The 19406-nt window shown below is 36.3% G+C and overlaps 3 protein-coding genes across 3 annotated transcripts; 1 reads left to right on the top strand and 2 right to left on the bottom strand.

Moving 5' to 3' along the window:
- Window positions 1-4019, top strand: LOTGIDRAFT_168955 (hypothetical protein; the record flags this gene model as incomplete). Its single annotated transcript, XM_009067253.1, has 5 exons — window positions 1-1449; window positions 1912-2238; window positions 2552-2869; window positions 3230-3400; window positions 3811-4019. Coding segments are annotated over 5 exons (2474 nt in total), but the record flags the coding sequence as incomplete, so codon positions are not given.
- A 766-nt stretch (window positions 4020-4785) lies between these two features.
- Window positions 4786-13330, bottom strand: LOTGIDRAFT_236408 (hypothetical protein). The gene is made up of 8 exons (XM_009067254.1): window positions 13158-13330; window positions 11613-11804; window positions 9934-10189; window positions 9603-9701; window positions 9250-9489; window positions 6319-6645; window positions 5781-6122; window positions 4786-5444 (listed from the first exon to the last, which is right to left on the bottom strand). The coding sequence occupies exons 2-8, from the start codon at window positions 11709-11711 to the stop codon at window positions 5260-5262; spliced, it is 1548 nt and encodes a 515-aa protein (XP_009065502.1). The 5' UTR covers window positions 11712-11804; window positions 13158-13330; the 3' UTR covers window positions 4786-5259.
- Window positions 13331-14722: 1392 nt separating this feature from the next.
- On the bottom strand, window positions 14723-18483 carry LOTGIDRAFT_236409 (hypothetical protein). The gene is made up of 2 exons (XM_009067255.1): window positions 18425-18483; window positions 14723-17473 (listed from the first exon to the last, which is right to left on the bottom strand). Exon 2 carries the CDS (start codon window positions 17459-17461, stop codon window positions 15467-15469), a length of 1995 nt encoding a protein of 664 aa, XP_009065503.1. The 5' UTR covers window positions 17462-17473; window positions 18425-18483; the 3' UTR covers window positions 14723-15466.
- Between the last annotated feature and the right edge of the window lie 923 nt (window positions 18484-19406).

The following is a 19406-nucleotide window of genomic DNA, read 5'->3' on the forward strand; positions in this document are numbered from 1 at the left end:
GTCCAACTACCAGTCCTACCACGAGCCACACTACAAGTCCAACTACCAGCCCTACTACGAGCCCCACTACCAGTCCAACTACCAGTCCTACCACGAACCCCACTACAAGTCCAACTACTAGTCCTACCACAAGTCCAACTACCAGTTCTACTACGAGCCCCACTAGTCCAACTACTATTCCTACCACTAGTATCATTACAAGTCCAACTACCAGTCCTACTACGAGCCCCGCTACAAGTCCAAATACTAGTCATACTACGAACCCCACTACAAGTCCAACTACTAGTCCTACCACCAACCACACTACAAGTCCAACTACTAGTCCTACCACGAGTCCCACTACAAGTCCAACTACTAGTCCTACCACGAGCCACACTACAAGTCCAACTACTAGTCCTACCACGAGTCCCACTACAAGTCCAACTACTAGTCCAACTACTAGTCCTACCACCAGCCACACTACAAGTCCAACTACTGGTCCTACCACGAGTCCCACTACAAGTCCAACTACAAGTCCTACCACCAGCCACACTGCAAGTCCAACTACTAGTCCTACCACCAGCCCCACTACAAGTCCAACTACCAGTCCTACCACCAGCCCCACTACAAGTCCAACTACCAGTCCTACCACGAGCCCCACTACAAGTCCAACCACAAGCCCCACTACAAGTCCAACTACCAGTCCTACCACCAGTCCCACTACAAGTCAAACTACCAGTCCAACTACCAGTCCTACTACGAGCCCCACTACAAGTCCAGCTACCAGTCCTACTACGAGCCCCACTACAAGTTCAACTACTAGTCCTACCACCAGCCCCACTACAAGCCCAACTACCAGTCCAACCACTAGCCCTACTACAAGTCCAACCACCAGCCCTACTACAAGTCCAACCACTAGCCCCGCTACAAGTCCTACCACTAGCCCCACTACAAGTCCTACCACTAGCCCCACTACAAGTCCAACCACTAGCCCCACTACAAGTCAAATCACTAGCCCCACTACAAGTCCAACCACTAGCCCCGCTACAAGTCCTACTACTAGCCCCACTACAAGTCCTACCACTAGCCCCACTACAAGTCCTACCACTAGCCCAACTACAAGTCCTACCACTAGCCCTACCACTAGGCCCACTACAAGTCCTACTACTAGACCCACTACAAGTCCTACCACTAGCCCCGCTACAAGTTCTACCACTAGCCCCGCTACAATTCCTACCACTAGCCCCACTACAAGTCCTACCACTAGACCCACTACAAGTCCTACCACTAGACCCACTACAAGTCTTACCACTAGCCCCACTACAAGTCCTACCACTAGCCCCACTACAAGTCCAACCACTAGCCCCGCTACAAGTCCTACCACTAGCCCCACTACAAGTCCTACCACTAGTCCCACCACCAACCCCACTACAAGTCCAACTAAAAGTTCAACGACTCAAAGACCTATAAGTAAGTACTGATACAATATTTATATAGAATGTGGTGACACACATCGCACTAAAGTATAAGTAATCTCTATAAAAGCATACAGCAGTTAATCTTTTCGATGGCCGTTCTAGTTGCTTACAGTTGATCATCTGCCCTCCTTTCGCATGTCTATATTTATAATATGATTCTTGGTAGTTATTATGTTTTTAATATACAAACACTGACAGTTCACTTTATGATAAGCTCGATCGTTATCAATTTGGTTAACCATTAGTCAGTCGTAGTGTAATCAGTGATAAAAATTACATTCGTCAATCAGTCAAAATTATAAATTTCTCAGACAATCACTAGAATGATATGTGGAATATCAAAATATGTAAAACACGATTAAGTAGTATATTACCCTAATAACGTTGCATGTAACTTATATTGATATCAATAGGTGATTAATTACAATTATAAAATTTATGTTACTACTTTCAGATATAACACTATCGGATGTGGTTGGCTATATCAACGAACCAGTAACAATAGTCTGTCATTATGATGGGAATGACAACTTCGATATCATCGCTGTGTTTATGGAGGCTTCATTAAACAATGGCACTATTTGGCAACCTCAGGCTGGGTACAGACAAGATGGGACTGTGAGTGTATTTAATCCAAGTGGAGTTACAGCCTCAGGAACTCAAGAGGGTAATGTGTATACGTTAAGTGTTACCTACGAGTCTGCTAGCTGTGTACAATCCACACGGTTCACCTGTACCTCAAATACTGGTAACAGAGATTACAGTGAAACTGTTATTTCGGGTAAGTTGGAAACTAATTTAAAAAAAAACTAAACGTCTAAGTCGTCAGTGTATGTTTATCTAAGCAAGCACAGGAACATCCCACAATTATATCATTCGCAATGTAGGCTAGTGCAAACAGTAGAATATCGACCCAGTAAGCAATAGGGAGGCATCAGATTGTGGTAAGCATGCTCTGTCGTAAATTTCTGTACTGAAAACGCTTTGTACTGTTGACTTTTGTTTGGGAGGTGATAAGTATAACCAATTGAATGAATGACTGGAAGTTGAGGTTATTTCCCCTTGTATATCTACCTACAAATTATCTATTTTAGTAAAACCAAGTGTGCCAACAGCAGTTATTCCAGAGGACATAATTGAGGGAAAATCTTACACCCTTACATGCGAAAATAAACAGAATATACCCAATGGGCAGTTGAACTGGATGAGACAACTTAGTGGGGATTCCAGCTTTTCTCCATACAGCTTCCCAGTTGATACACGAGTTAACTCTGGTGATGAGACTTGCTACCATAACATGGGTAGCACGGTGACACATACATTCGATATGGCTTGGAATAGTTCATCAATATATTGTGAGGCTGTAGATCCACCATCTCAATCTACTGCTCAGGATATACTTATAATTCCAGGTAACGTAACGATTAAATTATGTTTAAATGGGCTCCTTTTCTAGCGATGGGTTTAACTGTTGAATATGCAATAGACCGGCATATACATGTCAGTAAAGATCTAAACATATCAAATTCATCAGTTTAAAGCACTGACAATAGGTTACATCATATTTATTTAAACCTGCTTTGATTTTAGTTGCCTCCTTTTCACGTATTGCAATTCGTTGTTGAGACGAAATTAAATAATAGTTTCAAAACGTTTTGCTGCAAGCAATCATTTTTGGTAAAAGGTGCTCGTAATTCATTTATCTAGGTTCGATACATATCTGTGTTATTATTCATCTTGTAACAAAACATATGTTCCTTCTCTGATTCCAGCTGACTACTGTTCCTCTACACCAGATAATGAAAGAAAGAAGCATCCTTATACATGTAATAAATACATAACATGTCTACCCCGTGATATACTACAAGTCAGTAAATGTCCCGATAATCTGTGTTATGATGAAACTTCTGATTCTTGTATAGACTCTACTGCTAATCCAACAGGTAAGCATGATCTCTTACCTGATGGCTAATAGAATGCCAACACGTACTCATTATGTTATCTGGAAACATCGGTGAAAACCTTCAATGATAATACTATGATATATTGCGTTGGGCAACATACGTGTATATCAACTTTCATAAAGGTTACATTTTACCAGCGTATATTGTATCATCTATTTAGCATAGAGTATTTTTTCCGCAATATCCTCTTTGATATGATAAGAAATAGATTTCCTCATAAGTTACAATGTCACCATCGCAAGTAAGTACACGTAAGACATTATTAATGTGCAAAGTTCCGCTCTCCTTTATTATGAAAGCATTCAGGTGGGTGTAAAACGGTACAACGTTAATTTAGCAATCAAATGTTACGTTTATCGTTATAATCCAATTATTCTACAACTTTTCAGATGGTGATCCGTACAGTTGTGATGGTAGAGCTTCTGGTACGTTTATACCAGATAGAACCTCTTGTAAGAAATACCAGTGGTGTGTCAATGGTTCACCAATATCTCAATCATGTGCGGGTACAACCTTCTATACCTCTACTGATGGACCGTGTACGTTTGATAGAGCTAAAGCTTTCTGTACCGAGGAACAGTTGAATACTACATCTTAACCTACACGTCTAGTAACAGCGATACTTTGACTTCTTTATTTTACCACGATTGAATACTCCGAATGATTTTGGATGTTTCGGGATGTTAGCTATATAGAATCTCGGTACTTTATCATTTAAACCACTCTCAAGGATCGTTTATATACCTTTTGACCTTTTTACATTTATCATTTCAAAACAAATTGAATGGTCCAGAATAACTATTTAGGACGCATATTGATGATTGAGTTGAATTGACTTTTCATCTTGCTTCAATTTGGATGATCTTCATGGTTTTATTTTATTATATGTGTTGCGTGTGGCGATGTTGTCTATAATTGGAGACTTAGAGACGTACATAGGCACAAATACAATGTGTGTGTCATGGGGTAATTGTACAGTGCCACTGAAACATCTTTAGAGATATTGTGTATGTGTAATTATTATGTGTCACATGCAAACTAAGGCTTTATCTAGACCATGCGTTATATATGTGAAGATATCTTGTGAAATGAACCTAAATAACAGTTCGCTGATGCAATGTAATCGACTGATATTGTGAAGCGATAGCTTATCAAAAATTAAAACACTGCCTTTTCTAGTTGATCATTCCAATCTGATAGTTTGATCTAGTGCAGATCGAATGGTTTTTTGTGAGGGGATGTACACTTTCTATTGTGTTTATTGCGCACTATATACTGCGCAGAGACAAAAAAGGCCAATCCGAGGAAGTGAAGGTAATGTGATTCTATAAGAGAATATGTAGATTTTAAACAATTTTGTAGATAAAAGAATATCACGATTTTTATATTTATATTTATAAATGTAATTACATAAGAATATATATTATTTTGTTTTTACATAAGTACATTTTGTTATAGCCCCACTGTCAGAAGGAATTACTGAATTTATTGTATAAAGCTCCTGTGAAACATAGTGATGTTTCTAAGTCTCCAACGATGAGCAAAGTGTAGTAAAAGTCAACGCAGAAATATGTACATTAGCTTACCACAAACATCACTCGTATATCGTTTGTGGGATTATCATTGTCTCATTCCATATACACAATCTTACGAAGACACGATTTTTCTAACATTTCATTTTCCATGTGATTGTTATGAAACAGTCTTCAGAAATTGTGTAAAGTCAGTAGAATTTTGGAATATGTACGATAATTAGCTGTTATAGGTCAACCGTATTTGGCAGTGAGATTTGTTAGTCAATCGACTTTCGGCATTTGTACGAGAGTAAGATTTGTGGGTTAACCGAATTTTGGCAACTGTACGAGTCTAGGAACTGGCATACAGGCCTCCACAGACTGAATGAAACATTCATCTGCTCTGCAACCATAGATACTCATAGTCTGATTCTTACACTGTATAAACTGGGTACAAGTATAGGGATGTTTGATCAGAGAATCATCAACTCGACCACGACATAATCCAGCTGAAAATATATAACATACATGTACATAATGTAAGGTGGACAAAATTGCAATTAATCGAATTGTATCGAATCGATCAAATTACTGGCTTAGTCATAAATTGTTATCATGATTCGCTAGTATAGAAGATTAAAATCCAACTCTCTACAGAGCTATCCCAATTCTACAATAATACAGTAGTTGCATTCCAACCTAAGGCAAGAAATCAATTACAGAGTCACCAAATCCTGACAAGAAAAACATATTCACAGTATTGAAATGTAGAGGATCTATAAAATGTTCCAATTTCGTTTCATATCCCAAACACCATAACTAACGCAAATCTGATGTTCACCTACCTGGTATAACTAAGAGGTAAACTGGTGGAGAAACATATGACTTGGCCACACCATTCTCATCATAAACCGATTCTATCCGAATTCGTAAATACGAATTATTGAATTTCATTTCTACGAAAACCACGAAGGTGTTGGTGAACTGAGTAGAACAGTCGAGTCGTGTTGGTTGGGTGAAGTCGTTCACTTCTACTGGTGTATACTCAGTGTCATGTGCAGCCTTCACTTCCCATGTAACTTTACCTTGTGTATATTTAGGACCCAGTGTCCAGTTAGCTGATATCGTTGCCAGTTCTTTCTCGATTAGATATGGTAATGTCTTTACCACTGGTTGAACAAAGGGTTCTGGAAAATAATAAATGCATTTCTAATGGGAAAATGGTAGGTTTCAACTTCTCGGTTAAAAGCAAAACACACATGATTGTTTAACATGATTATTACAAGATGATTGTGTAAGCTTTTTGTTCATTCAAAACTCTCTTGTAGTTATGTACGATGGGCTCTTTACTACCTAATAAAAACAGTAAAGTAAATGACCTACCATTAATGATTACTTCCTGTGTATCATATATGATACCATTCTCTAGTTCAGCTGAACATCTGTATACACCGTGATCTGTACACCTGGTCTTGGTAATAACCAGTAGCAACTCTACACCGTTCTCAACGATAACAAACGCGGAACGTAGCCTTTTATCTGGCCAGGTGTTTGTCTTATTGGCACCAGCATGGAGAGTCACAAGCAAACTAAAAGCTGGTTTTATCTGTAGTATAGACAGAGTCTTCCATGCTCCACCTTGTAATAAGTTACAAATCAGAGAAGCTGGTTCACCCAAAGAGACACTGACATTATTCAGGGTTAATATGGCTGAAAAAAGACAGAAAACCGAATATCTACTATTTAGTCCATTCAACAGGTTGATATTGTAAGTTGTTGAATTATTATACTATATTTTAATGAGGTCTATAAACAAGATATGATGCTCATTAACAAGCGTTTGGAAACCAAAAAATGCATTAATAGTGTAGGTTTGAGAATCGTCAATGTTTGTCTACAGTTTGCCTAATTTCTTGGTCTTACGTATGATCCGACATGGTAACTGTTTCTAAAAACTAGCTATATAAGCTGGTGTCTTACATAGAAACATTATAACATGACTTTAAGAATACTAATTTTGGTTTTAAGATGGCGGCTCCTGTTAATAGCTTCACAGTAAACCAGTGGTTTTCAACCTCTTTTTGTATGTGTCCCCAAATCGAATCAGCATGAAAATGATGTCCCCAAATATCGAAAGCGTATCTATGATTGGATACCAGGCACGTTCTCGCATATTTGGAAAGTAATAATTCTCAGAGTACTCCTAGACAATGTTAATATAGGTTGTGTATAGTGTAGTCATCATATGTATATATTTAAGTTTTTATTTTGCATAAAACGTGACTAGTCTGTGACACATCAAATGTCCCTAAAGAAAAATGCCAATGTCCCCACTTTGGTTGAAAACCTACGCATTAAACGATGGCACGCTGGCAATAACCGTATTTCCTTCTCAGTAAAGAATCTTTATAATTCAACAAAAGTCACCTTGAAAAAATTGTCCTAATTATTAATTAAGTCTTTTCAAATTAATGTCAAGATTTGAGAATTTATGATACATGTTTTATGGTGTTGAAGATGATTACAATAATTTACTAACATAAAACACCTTATATAGATAAATCAACTTCTAGCTTGACGGACATGTTGACATGCTGATTCTGATTTTAATGCCTTCGTCACTTGAAGAAATATTTAGGCCATCCAAACTGGAGTTTTACGTCCCGCTGTTCTACATATACATCGTACTGGGCAAATGAGAGGAACGTAATGTTTGCCTTTCATACTCTTTTTTGTTTTTTGTTTCTTTGGCGTGATGAAGATTGATGTGATGGATATCTAACTGTTCTTCACCAACATTGGCGAAGACGCTGAGAAACATATTGCTAGAAAGCAAATTTCAGCGTGTTTTACTGTAATGATGTGCAACACCAAGCACTCGTCCCATTCATTGTCCCTAGTAAACGTAATCTCGTTCATGCATTTCTGCACTGGCAATGTTTTATACAGGAAAGCCTCAAAATAACACCAGTTTCAACACTTATTTAAATAATATTTGTGTCCGTTTGATATATGATATAGATTCATTGATTGAACGAAATTACTAATCCTTGGCAAAATAGGTTCATTTTCATTGAATTTGATATTTATAACCTGACTACACCAACATTTCTTTCAGAAAAAACATTTTTTTATGTGAGATTTTAAAGTTATGTTAATGTGAAAATTCCTATGTTAAAATTACATGATTATATATCTAGCAATTTAGCTTGACACTGACAGAATGGTGACAAGACTTTGTATTAATTCAGTAAATTATGATATTTTTTATCTTAACTTTTTGCATAAGGTAACACTTTGAAATACGGTGTTAATAACTTACACTCTGCATACTTTGTGTGCTTAATATATAATGACTGTTCATGCAAGTATTCGGGCATCAACGCGAAATATATAAATTACATGACTGACTCAGTCTAAGTAAAAGTATTTTATTAGCTTTTACTTTTAATATAGCCACTTCAGTCAGGGTCTAACGACAGCGCTAGAGAGGGTACAAGTTTGATTGGTTAATTTGACGAACGTTCAAGAGGGCTGTCATTAGACCCTAACTGAAGTGACTATAAAAATAAAAGCTTAAAAAAAGGACTGAAAGTTTGGTCTAATTTTAATTAGAATGATTATTGGCTGTAACTATTCACCATCTATAACTAACCTATATGAATGCAATGTTATCAAATTATTTTGAAGACATTGTTACAATCATTAAACTAAAAAAATGGGCGGATCAAATCCTGGGTCATTTCATGTCTTCCATGTCTGTCATGGAAATTGATTGTTAATTGTTGGACTGGCTTTGGAACAAAATGAATAATTTAACACTACAGACGAGTTTAATTTAATTACGTCTTAATTTTAAAAAATAGGCATTAATTACGCTTAACATTTAATTGGAAAGGTTCGCCATTTTTCGGTGCTGATTTTGATCTTGTATATTATGTAAATAGTCTTTAGAAGTACAAGACATGTACGGATATCACACAATTCCTTCTAAAATACCCCAAAACTAGGAATTGCACTTAATATTTCCATAATCCTTTTCTATATATATCAGAGTCTCAAGAAAATACAAGTTTTCTTTTTTACTTTCAAATGCGGATAATTCTGGACACATGTGAATCTGAAGGTTATAATTTCGACGGTGAGATGTGAACACTATGACTGATTAGCTAAGCTGAAAATTCCGTTTCAAAGACTAAGGTGCAATTGGTCAAAAGGATGGTCAACCCGTTTCTTCAACATATTGGTCGTTCAACAAATATAAATATTTTATATTTAACTAAATAATTAATTAAATAAAATATATTATTTTACCTTTGATAGGTTTTGGAGTCGTTGTAAGTGTAGCAGTGGTTGTAGGTGTTGCTGTAGTCGCTGATTTGGGTCTTGTAACAGCTACTGAGAATATTTCGCTGGATTGTAAGGTTTTAGGTGCAATTGGGACGACCACAGGTTTACTAGTGGAAGTAGTAGTCGAAGGCGTTGTAGTGATAATTGTTGTTGTAGGGCGGGCCGTCGTTGGTTTTGCAGTCGTAGCGGTAAAATTTATTGTACCTTTAACATAATATTTAAAAAGTCTACCTTTACCCAATAAAATTGTTTTGAAAGGTTGAACCATCAATTGAAATTTATATTTGAAAAAGTGATCAGAATGTGGCGATACTTACTTGAACTAGCTGTAGTAAGTAGCATAGAAGGTTCTTTTCTACCAGTATTATTATTACGTTCAGGGCTACCTATTAGAAATTCTGCTTGTGAACCTTTATCTGAAATTATAACAAGACCATACAGTCCTTCTTAGCAGATCTTGAACAACAACAATTAGATTGATTTGAAAGGACTCATGACCTCTGCATATTGGTACCAATGGTTGTTGTGAGAGCCACTTGCTGTAAGTTCACTTACATTTAGATTGCTGTCGAAAGAAATGTTTCCAACCAATATATAAGTAATATGTACATTATTGGTGGTTTTACGACACAAGGCCTTACCCCTTACCAATGAATAAGAAATGTATAAGAAAACCAGCCAGTAAAGCTAAAACGCCGATCATTAAAACACCAAATATCACACACGAAAATGTTCGTCTCCCTCGCTGTGATTTAAATTCTTTCTGTTTCTTTTTATTTCGACCATGAGGAAAGATGACCCTGGAATATTCGGGTACTGGGGGAGGAGTGGAGATGTGACCATTTTCTGGCTGTGAGGTATCAAAGTCTGGTCTGGTATCATAATCTAATGGTGGAAGATTTCTCTGTAAACAAGGAAAAATGTGAAGATTTGAGTTTAAAAATCATCAGTTCACAATGAACCATTATAGAGACATGAAAGCAATTATGGAAGCTCTCTTAATAAATGAAATTTTGAAACAAATATAAAGAAATTTTTAAGTCTGCCCAACATATGTCTTTACTGCATTACGCGGTAAAGACGGAAGAAACTTTGTTGAAACGTCGCAAGATATTTTATTAAAGTACTTGTTATCCATATAATCGTGTCCAGTTATTTACTGAATTGGTAAGCAAAACAGGACCAGATCACGATATCACTCTAGAACAGTGTTTCCCAACCAATTTCAGCCTTCACACCCATGGAGCAATCACGTGGACCTTTCACACCCACATCCACATTACCAGCATGTGATGATGTGAGGTGCTCTCTCAATTCAAAATAAATTCCTCTCCTACAACAGTTGGCCACACCCCTGACACCCTAGTCCCACACCCCCGGGGTTGTAAACACCCCAGGTTCTGAACCAGGGCTCTAGAAAATAGAAAGGCTAGCAAAAAGCATTCACAAAGAGATGAATTTTGCAAGGATTCCAATAAACTATGTCGATCCCGATACTCTATATACTGTGCAAAATATCCCGATACGAGGTACCATGCAAGAGATTCCGATACGATGTTTCCTGTAAGACATCCCGATACGATGTACCATGCACCAGATCCCGATACGAGGTACCATGCGTGATATCCCGATACGATGTTTCCTGCAGGAGATCTCGATACGAGGTACCATGCGCGAGATCCCGATAAGATGTTTCCTGCAGGAGATCTCGATACGATGTACCATGGATGAGATCCCAATACGATGTGTACTATTTAAGAGGTATCGATTCACTCTTTCTATGCAAACGATACTCTATACCATACAGGAAACCATGATACTGTCAGAGATTCTAAATAATACGCTTTCACTGTGCAAAATACATGTTTACGCTTTACCATGTTTGAGATGCTGGTAATCTATGGCATGCAAGAGATCTACGCCATGCAAGAACCACCGCACTTTACGACCACCGCACTTTACGTCCTGCAAGACACCCCAGACCATACTAAAATGTTGAAATCAACGAGATCAAGACCATCTAATTAATATTCATGACCATTTGTAATCAATCTCATGTTAACAGGGTGACATATTGTGATGAAATTCTGTCAAAGTATATAACTTCTGACAAGTATATAATAATATAACTGGTATTTAGTATTCACAAACAATATTGTTATACTTAATAATAATGGCCATAATTGGGCGATGGACAGTTATTCAGCACACTGCAGTCGGTTGTTCTACCGCTCTTCACGTGAATATTTGTGATCTGTGTTATCCGAATACACGATAACAATTCGCTTATGTATTAAGGCAAATAAAATGAATGGAGGCTAACGAACCTTAGCTGGATCCCTGTCTCTCACGAAATCTTGGTACTGTCTGACAACTTGACGATCGAAAAAAGATGTCCAGTTTGGATTCGGCGGCTGTTCAGTCATTTCTGTAATTCTTTGGTAACGGACACACACACACCTAATTGTACGTTAGTTGTTCATAACACCCTGCATTCTTAGCCTTCCTCCGCTAACTACCTGTAGACAAAACTGTCGTATTATTTATATTCTTTCTGTATTTTATATTAAATAAATACATATTTGTCTCGGGAGGGTGACAATGTAAAACATTTAAATTCATTTTAGTGGAATTTCATCTTTGTGTATTTAATAATATCATTCCATGTATATGAGATATACAATAATTATAATATACGATAGGATTAAATTGTCATCACTTGTACAATACAATTCAAATTTTCTTGGGAGACCTTTGATATCATCGCCTTTTCAGAAAAAATAATAAATATCCATTTTCTGCGTAACATCTTGGAAGCTAGTATTCATCCATCATTATCCTATAACCAATTCCTAGATTCAAGTCCAACGATGATAAAAATAATCCATATTTACCACTATATAAACCTTACGATCCATGGATTCTAACTACAAGTTGTTATACACAAAGCATATTTCTCCTGAGTTAGACGTTATTACAAAACGAGCATATTTCTCCTGAATGAAGATTTATTTGAGCTACAAAATGATTGATATTCTAAGTGACGTTCGCCATTATATTTTTAGCATGAAAAGTGACAATGAAATTAGTAAAAACATTTTTGTCATTGATATTCATAGATATATTATTCGGTTCATAAATACATTATTTTATTTTTATGTTTGAGTTCAGTAAATCAAATTTAGGAAAAAATAAGTACACTTTCTTAGTGACTATGTATTGGTAAATTATCATAAATAAAATTGAAATATTTTTTCAAAGTATATGTATGTTTTTTTTTAATTATATACAATGCATTTATTTGTCTTAAAATTCATTCCGTCTTCATTAGCCCACATGGTGCAGAAAAGTAGGACGTAAATACTCCATTCATCTCATTTCATTTTCATTTAAAATTCATTCCCTATAGTGATAAGCATTTAAATTATGTATTTATGCAATTTCTAAAGTACGTTAAGTTTATTTCAATCAATCATTTTCAAACCATTAATGCACAATACCACGTGCGTAACTATTTCATAAACTGAATTGGTATCTTTATATGAATAAAACATCTTAAATTGTTACGAGTACAACACCAAAGCCAGAATAGTTAACATCAGTGTTCATTCATACGTAACTTTGTATTAAACTAAATTGGTAACATCATCTTAAACTGCTACCGAACAACACCAAAGCTTGTACATTTAACATCAGTATGCATGCAAATCCTTATAGCAGTTGGTATCATCATCTTAAACTGCTACTGAACAACATCAAAGCTGAAGTAATAACATCAGTATGCATGCAAATCATTAATGCATACTATGCAACATCATGTTCCATGATTACATAATTATATATATGATATAATGCTATAAAAAGTTGTTTACCTCGAGATGGAGTTATCAATAGATCGAGTCGTCTCTAGGGTATTATCATGTAATATCGGCCCAGCTCTGATATCATCGGCGTTGAAAACACTATCATTAATGTCTGTTGCGTGAAAGTTATCTCGAATGACAAAACCGTCCCCCAAGGCAAAAAGCTTCATTTTTTCTACCACGTCGTCTAAAATTTATTATATTCAAAATTTATTTTAACATGATAATTTTAATCTGATATTATGACAGGCGTGTCGCATCTGTTTTAACACCACGTGTTACATTTAACATGACGTATGACAACGACTACAACATAAGACATTTTGAAACATATTTAAAATGAGGATAGTGGCAAAATATCCGATAAAAGTTTACTATGTATATATAAAGTGCCTAAGGAGTTTTAATCTACTAGCTTTCGTCGTCGTCGAGATCCTGGCATGCTATAACGAGAATAGCTTCGTGATCATCAGACTTGCAACAGCTGATTGAGAGAGCCCACTACTTGTCCATATCGCTCTCAAATAAGTACAATGAGAATTTTTATTAACAGTAGGACAATTAACGAAGAACTATTGCAAGTTAGTCTTGATCCAGGATCTATTTGTTGATCCTGGTCAAGTCTGTTTCAAATGAAAAGAAAATGAATGGAGTTTTACATCCTATTTTTCTGCACCATGTGGGCTAATGAAGATGGCAAGTCTGTTTCAAGATTGTTCATTCTCATTCCTGTGACAAGAAAAGATGATCATTACACTTGCAACAACTGACTGAGAGAGCCCACCACTAACACGCACCTAGTCCACAAAACGTCACAAAACGGGCATACTGAGCAAGGTGTACAAGATATTTAAGTCTGTTTTCATCTCTAATGTTACGTTAATCCATGGAATCTGAAAGCTTTGAGAATGAGCAGTTTACGTTTTAGTTATGCAAAACACGTCTCTTATGTTTTTTTTGATAATCTCTATTATATACTTGTACGTCCTCACACAAAGCCTACCACCGGAGGAGAGTGTCCCTTTCTAAAATGGGTTATTTCCCTTGGACCAACGAACAATTAATAAAATTGTCCTGCATAGTTATAACTAATGAAGAGTGATTGTTCATAATGTTCAAGGGAGATAACAACATTTTCAGTGTACAAGTTTTTTTTTTGTAGAATGGATAATGAATACAGGCTTTTTCGAACAGATAATGTCAATGGGGCTCAATTTCAGCTGTTAGCATCTCATATCATTACAAATTATTTATACCTTTAATTGGTGCATATTCAAGACTTACTTCCAGATTGTAGCTACTAAACACAGCACAGCAGTATGCAAAGCGAAATGCTGATTTTTTATTTTGTTGTTAGCAGTTTGGTGAAAGACAAGGACGGACAGAAATAGCTCGCATAAGAGATATGTATATTGGTGATATTTAACCACTGTGAAAACTGGAAATTGATGCTGTTTGAGTGAATATCTACAATTGAAAACTTTCTTCAATGCTGAGGTTTGGGTGAAGTGAGACATATTGACCCAGTAAAATATCATTGGATACTTCCAATATCGCTGAACGAAATAAACGTATTTCAGTTCCCTTGAAATTGGTAGCAGCTTATCCTACTACATGAAGGATATTTTTATTGAGATATATAATAACAAAACAAGGATTTCAAATGACAAATCAATACAACATTTTACAGCATTTATATTTCCTTCCACGTTTTGGATCTTTTAACAGTTTATTGATGCAATAGAAATATTTTAGGTTACAAACCATATCCACGAAATCGACTAGATATCTAATCAAAAGCTCCGCATGACAAAATTGTTCATGACAAAACCACGTTGTAACTTAACAAAAAATTCATTCGGGAGAGCTTGATATACCCATGTCCTATTAGGGCATGGTACTAACTAATTTTTTACTGGCTAATGACAATCGATTTTGGTGTATAGGGGTAGTATACCATACAAACGTGATCAGTTATTTCTTGTGAAGTCTAATACGATTTGAATTGTCGGAACACAGTTGGTTGATAGTCTCCGACAGCCAAAATGTGATTCGTTATTTAATATTAGCTCTGCACATAAACGTCACTTAAAGATTATCTGTTTTATGTGAATACAGTAATCGATAGACGATAGATAAAAATGGAATAGAACATTGATCAACGACGTATGCTTCGTACGACCACTCATCACAGTCCTGGTTATGAAATGGCAATTCATTCATAACGATTCAACTAACGACATCTTTGAAGCATTTATATTTTTGTCTATATTCAACAGTTCAGAATATTGCACGTGATAAATTCATTCACCCTCCCTTCACATATTGGTACTTTCAGAGGAGTCTGATGACGAGTCAGTTACAACCGGTTTGTTTTCATCAAGTACTTTGTTCGAATCACAATTTACTGTCTCGCTCTTATGAACAACTTCATTGACCGTCTCTTCCGAGGGGTTGAAGGCCTTATTTTCATGGTATGGACAAACTGCATGTTCCACGTTTACTGCCTCGCTGACTTCCACAACAACCGTATGGCTTTTATTCGGTTGACGCTTAACAACTTTCTCATCTAAGGGAGAATACTGGGCTTCTTTTATCCTCTTATCGCGACGTAATATATACAAGAGAGCCGCTATACAGGGCAAGAGTAATACTACTCCTGCCATAATACCGATCAAATAATCCAAAGATTGGCCGGATACAGTTTCACAGGACGAGGTCAAAGCACTGGTAGCATTTCCCACGACGTCCACACACACTGAGTATTGATCGTGTTGCGATACGAAGCTTATCACAAAGGTCCGTTGATTCTTGCCGAGAACTGGTGACTCGAATAACACTTTTCCATCAGACTCGTAAGAAACTTTATATCCGACAATTTGTCTTTTATCGCCCTCAACCTCCCAGTGGATTGTGATAAGGTTATCGGAGGTGACAAGGCTCGTGTTAACCTTGATGGGAGTAAAGTCATACACCACTAGTCTCACCTCTTCGCAGTGCTGTTCAATATCCTGATGCCGGCCACAGTTCTTGATATCCTCTGTTACAATACGGGGTACGTCTGAATCCGACACGGTACACTCCCACTTGTTTTGCGTTTGTGGTCTTGAAGTATATCCATTGGTAGTGCGATCCTTATACCATCCAAATAACATCGATAAATGGCAGCTGCATGTCAGATTATTATCGGCTAGATTGATTTCTTGTAAATCAGTTAATTTCATCAGCTTACAACTGTGTAGATCTCTAATAGAACAGTTCTGGAGATCCAATGACGCAAGATGAGGTGGAAGCACTAGATCGCTGATGTCCGTGATTTCTTCATTGAATGATAAGTCCAAACGATGGAGCTTCTCAAGAATGGAAAATGTGTCATTCCTTAGTCCACTGAGTTGGTTACCACTTAATATAAGTTGTTGAAGAGTGTCGTCAATGCCTTTAAAGTTCGCAGGCTCCAGAAGGGATAGCCTGTTCTGTGCCAACGATAATGTGAACAAGAAATGCAGACTACTGAATACTCCAGGCTTCAGAGAGGACAAGTGATTCCTATCTAGATGAAGTTGGTATAAAACATCCAACCCACTGAGCGATTCGGTGTCTAATTTCGAGATCCTGTTTCCACGTAATTTTAGCTCCTGTAGATCTTTGCAGTCCTCAAACGTATGCGGTGGAATCTCGGTTAAGTTATTATTATCAAGGTTCAGAACATTCAATCTGCATTCTGGAATTTTTGGTAGATTTTGTATAATATTGTCTGATAAATCTAGAGTACCAGCAATACTCCACAGATTTTCAGGCACTACTTCCAGAAAATTATTGGAGAAGTTCCATAATATCATTGAGTGGAGACTCTCTGGGAGAATAATTGTATCTAGTTGATTATAGGCAAAGTTTACCGATTGTACAGACCTGAGATTCTGTGCTGTCATATTCAGAAGTTTGATTTTATTTTTCTCCAGGTCAAGGCAAGTTATATTACCAATATCTTCAAGTATATCTGGTACATCAGTGAATTCGTTGTCTCGTAAATTGATGTGTGTTATTAAAGTCACTCCATTGAAAAAGGCACTTGGGAGAGATGTTAAGTTATTGGATTCCAGATCTAGTTCTTTGATGAATATATCTTCGTTACCAGTTGAGTTTATGAGTGTTATGTTGATCAGATCATTATCTTGGAATCGACATTTGATATGAATGCCTTCTTCTGGCTGTGTACACTGACAATCATGGTGTATCTGAGGACATTCTGATGTTGATGATAAGGTGAATAAGGCGAGGTGGATTGTTACTAGAATAAGTATATTCTTCTTCATGGTTTGTGGAGCCTGAAACGATATATAAAGAAATACGGTAAAAACAATAAGAGGTGGATAACGATGGCCTTGAGAGGTAAATTGGCGTGTATTATTAAGTATACTGGAGGTGTTAGTCCAATGTTCAAGTCATTTTCAAGCCTCTTTAGGTGTTAACAAAGATGCGATCAGCTTGTTTTGAGTGTGAATCTTCTAAAAAAAATCTTACATTCAAATTTAGCAGCAATTTGATTTTCTTGTGTTAAATTTGCCATTTTCTACAAATTTTAGTTGGAATTTTTGGGAAAGGGGCCTTGTATTGGTCTTGAAGCAGAAGATAACAATTAACTTTCAATTTAATGTCTTAAAACGATTGATAACATGAATGTGGGTAATGGGGTAATCAGGATATAAAAATACTATAACAAAACTCTCATGCTTACTTTTATTAACAAGGGTTCAAACACTATAATCGTCCTTATTGTTGTATCACTTTTTATATGTATACAACATAGTTTATAAATCATAATATTTTTTATATCTCGTATCAATACAGGTATACCATACTAAAGCAATTACTATTTTCAATTTAATTACGTAACTTAACCACACCCTGTACTTCTATTATTATTTTGATTGCATCTACATTATGAAGGCAATTGGGTGACCTCAGATCGATTTTATTGAAGAGTAGCCCGACTCGTTGAATCTATCAGTAATGCGAATCCTTCAAGACGAAATAACCCTAGAATACATGTGTCTTAGAAAAAATATGTTTCATACAGACGGTATGAATACACACTGTGCCTGAACAGCTCGGGCAAAAAAAGCAGAAATCCCGGAATTATGGTTAACATCATTCGAATTATCAAACAATAAGTACACAACTTAAGTACAATTTGGAACTTTTAAAAATACCCTTCAGAATAATGCGCAACAATGTTTTTACTGCAACAGACTGAAATGTACTATAAGAAACCTTACCGGATCTGTACTTTAACCAATCCTAATCTGTAGCAGTCATTCGATATGTTCAACCATTTATAATTTTAATCAAACCTAGGATCATGTAGATAATATGTATTATATACTAAGAAGGGTAGTGTGCAGAAGATCAAGGCTTAGGATTCGGGAAGTGTGCAAGATATACTGTTATTCAATAGGATAAAGGATATATACTGAGCAGCCCTTTCTCTGTGGTTCAACAGAACAGAAACGTGTTCATACACCTTTGAACTTATACGGATGTTTACACTATGTCCATGATAATATCATACGGTTAAGGCGGGTGTTTAAGGGAATTTAACATTGAATAATTTTTAGTTTTACTGAATGAAATGGTTGTATATTCCTTATTCGGTCCGTTAACGCATTATTGCAATAATGCATCGTATGACATTTGTGGTCATCTACGAGGTGGTCATGTGAAACGAGTATGTATATTGCATTCGATTAAGAGACAAAATAAATCCAGAGCAATTTACTGTTTTTGCCGATGATAGAAATAGTTGGTATTAAAATGGGTTTTTATTAAAGAATTGTTTTACGTTTACCATATTTCCATTGCTAAACAACCAATTTTGGGACAAGCTATGTCATCTGATAATTTTGTCTGACTATTTCTTTTCTGTTCCTGTAGTTTCAGAGGAAAAATTTTCTTAAACATCATTCCAATAAACAAAACTGTATTTATTTGAATATAAAATGTACCATTGGTGTAGGTAATGTTAGCTGGTCTTTACCCCATTCCCCTCCCACTTTCAAATATACTTTGAGACAATAGTGTAGCCCCAGCTCGGACCCTTCGTTTGATTTTTTCTAGAAACGCCACTGCCTCTCTAACAATCCACGATGTTTTTTTTGGTGGGAGTATCTTTTTTTAGGTAATATTATTTACCCTATTATATACAGATAATCATCGTTATTACTAATAAGTTAGGGCAAGGTTGTCACTCCTGTATCTCGA

The sequence above is a fragment of the Lottia gigantea genome (genome assembly GCF_000327385.1).
Source record: "Lottia gigantea unplaced genomic scaffold LOTGIsca_81, whole genome shotgun sequence".
NCBI lineage: Eukaryota > Metazoa > Mollusca > Gastropoda > Lottiidae > Lottia > Lottia gigantea.

Excerpts from the sequence above, each read along its gene's own strand:
- LOTGIDRAFT_236409 (XM_009067255.1), bottom strand. The coding sequence starts at position 17,461 with ATGAAGAAGAATATACTTATTCTAGTAACAATCCACCTCGCCTTATTC.
- LOTGIDRAFT_236408 (XM_009067254.1), bottom strand. The coding sequence starts at position 11,711 with ATGACTGAACAGCCGCCGAATCCAAACTGGACATCTTTTTTCGATCGT. Across the intron at positions 10,190-11,612 it reads GAGACAGGGATCCAGCTAAG|AGAAATCTTCCACCATTAGA; the intron begins GTTCGTTAGCCT and ends CCTTGTTTACAG. Across the intron at positions 6,123-6,318 it reads ACAGGAAGTAATCATTAATG|AACCCTTTGTTCAACCAGTG; the intron begins GTAGGTCATTTA and ends ATTATTTTCCAG.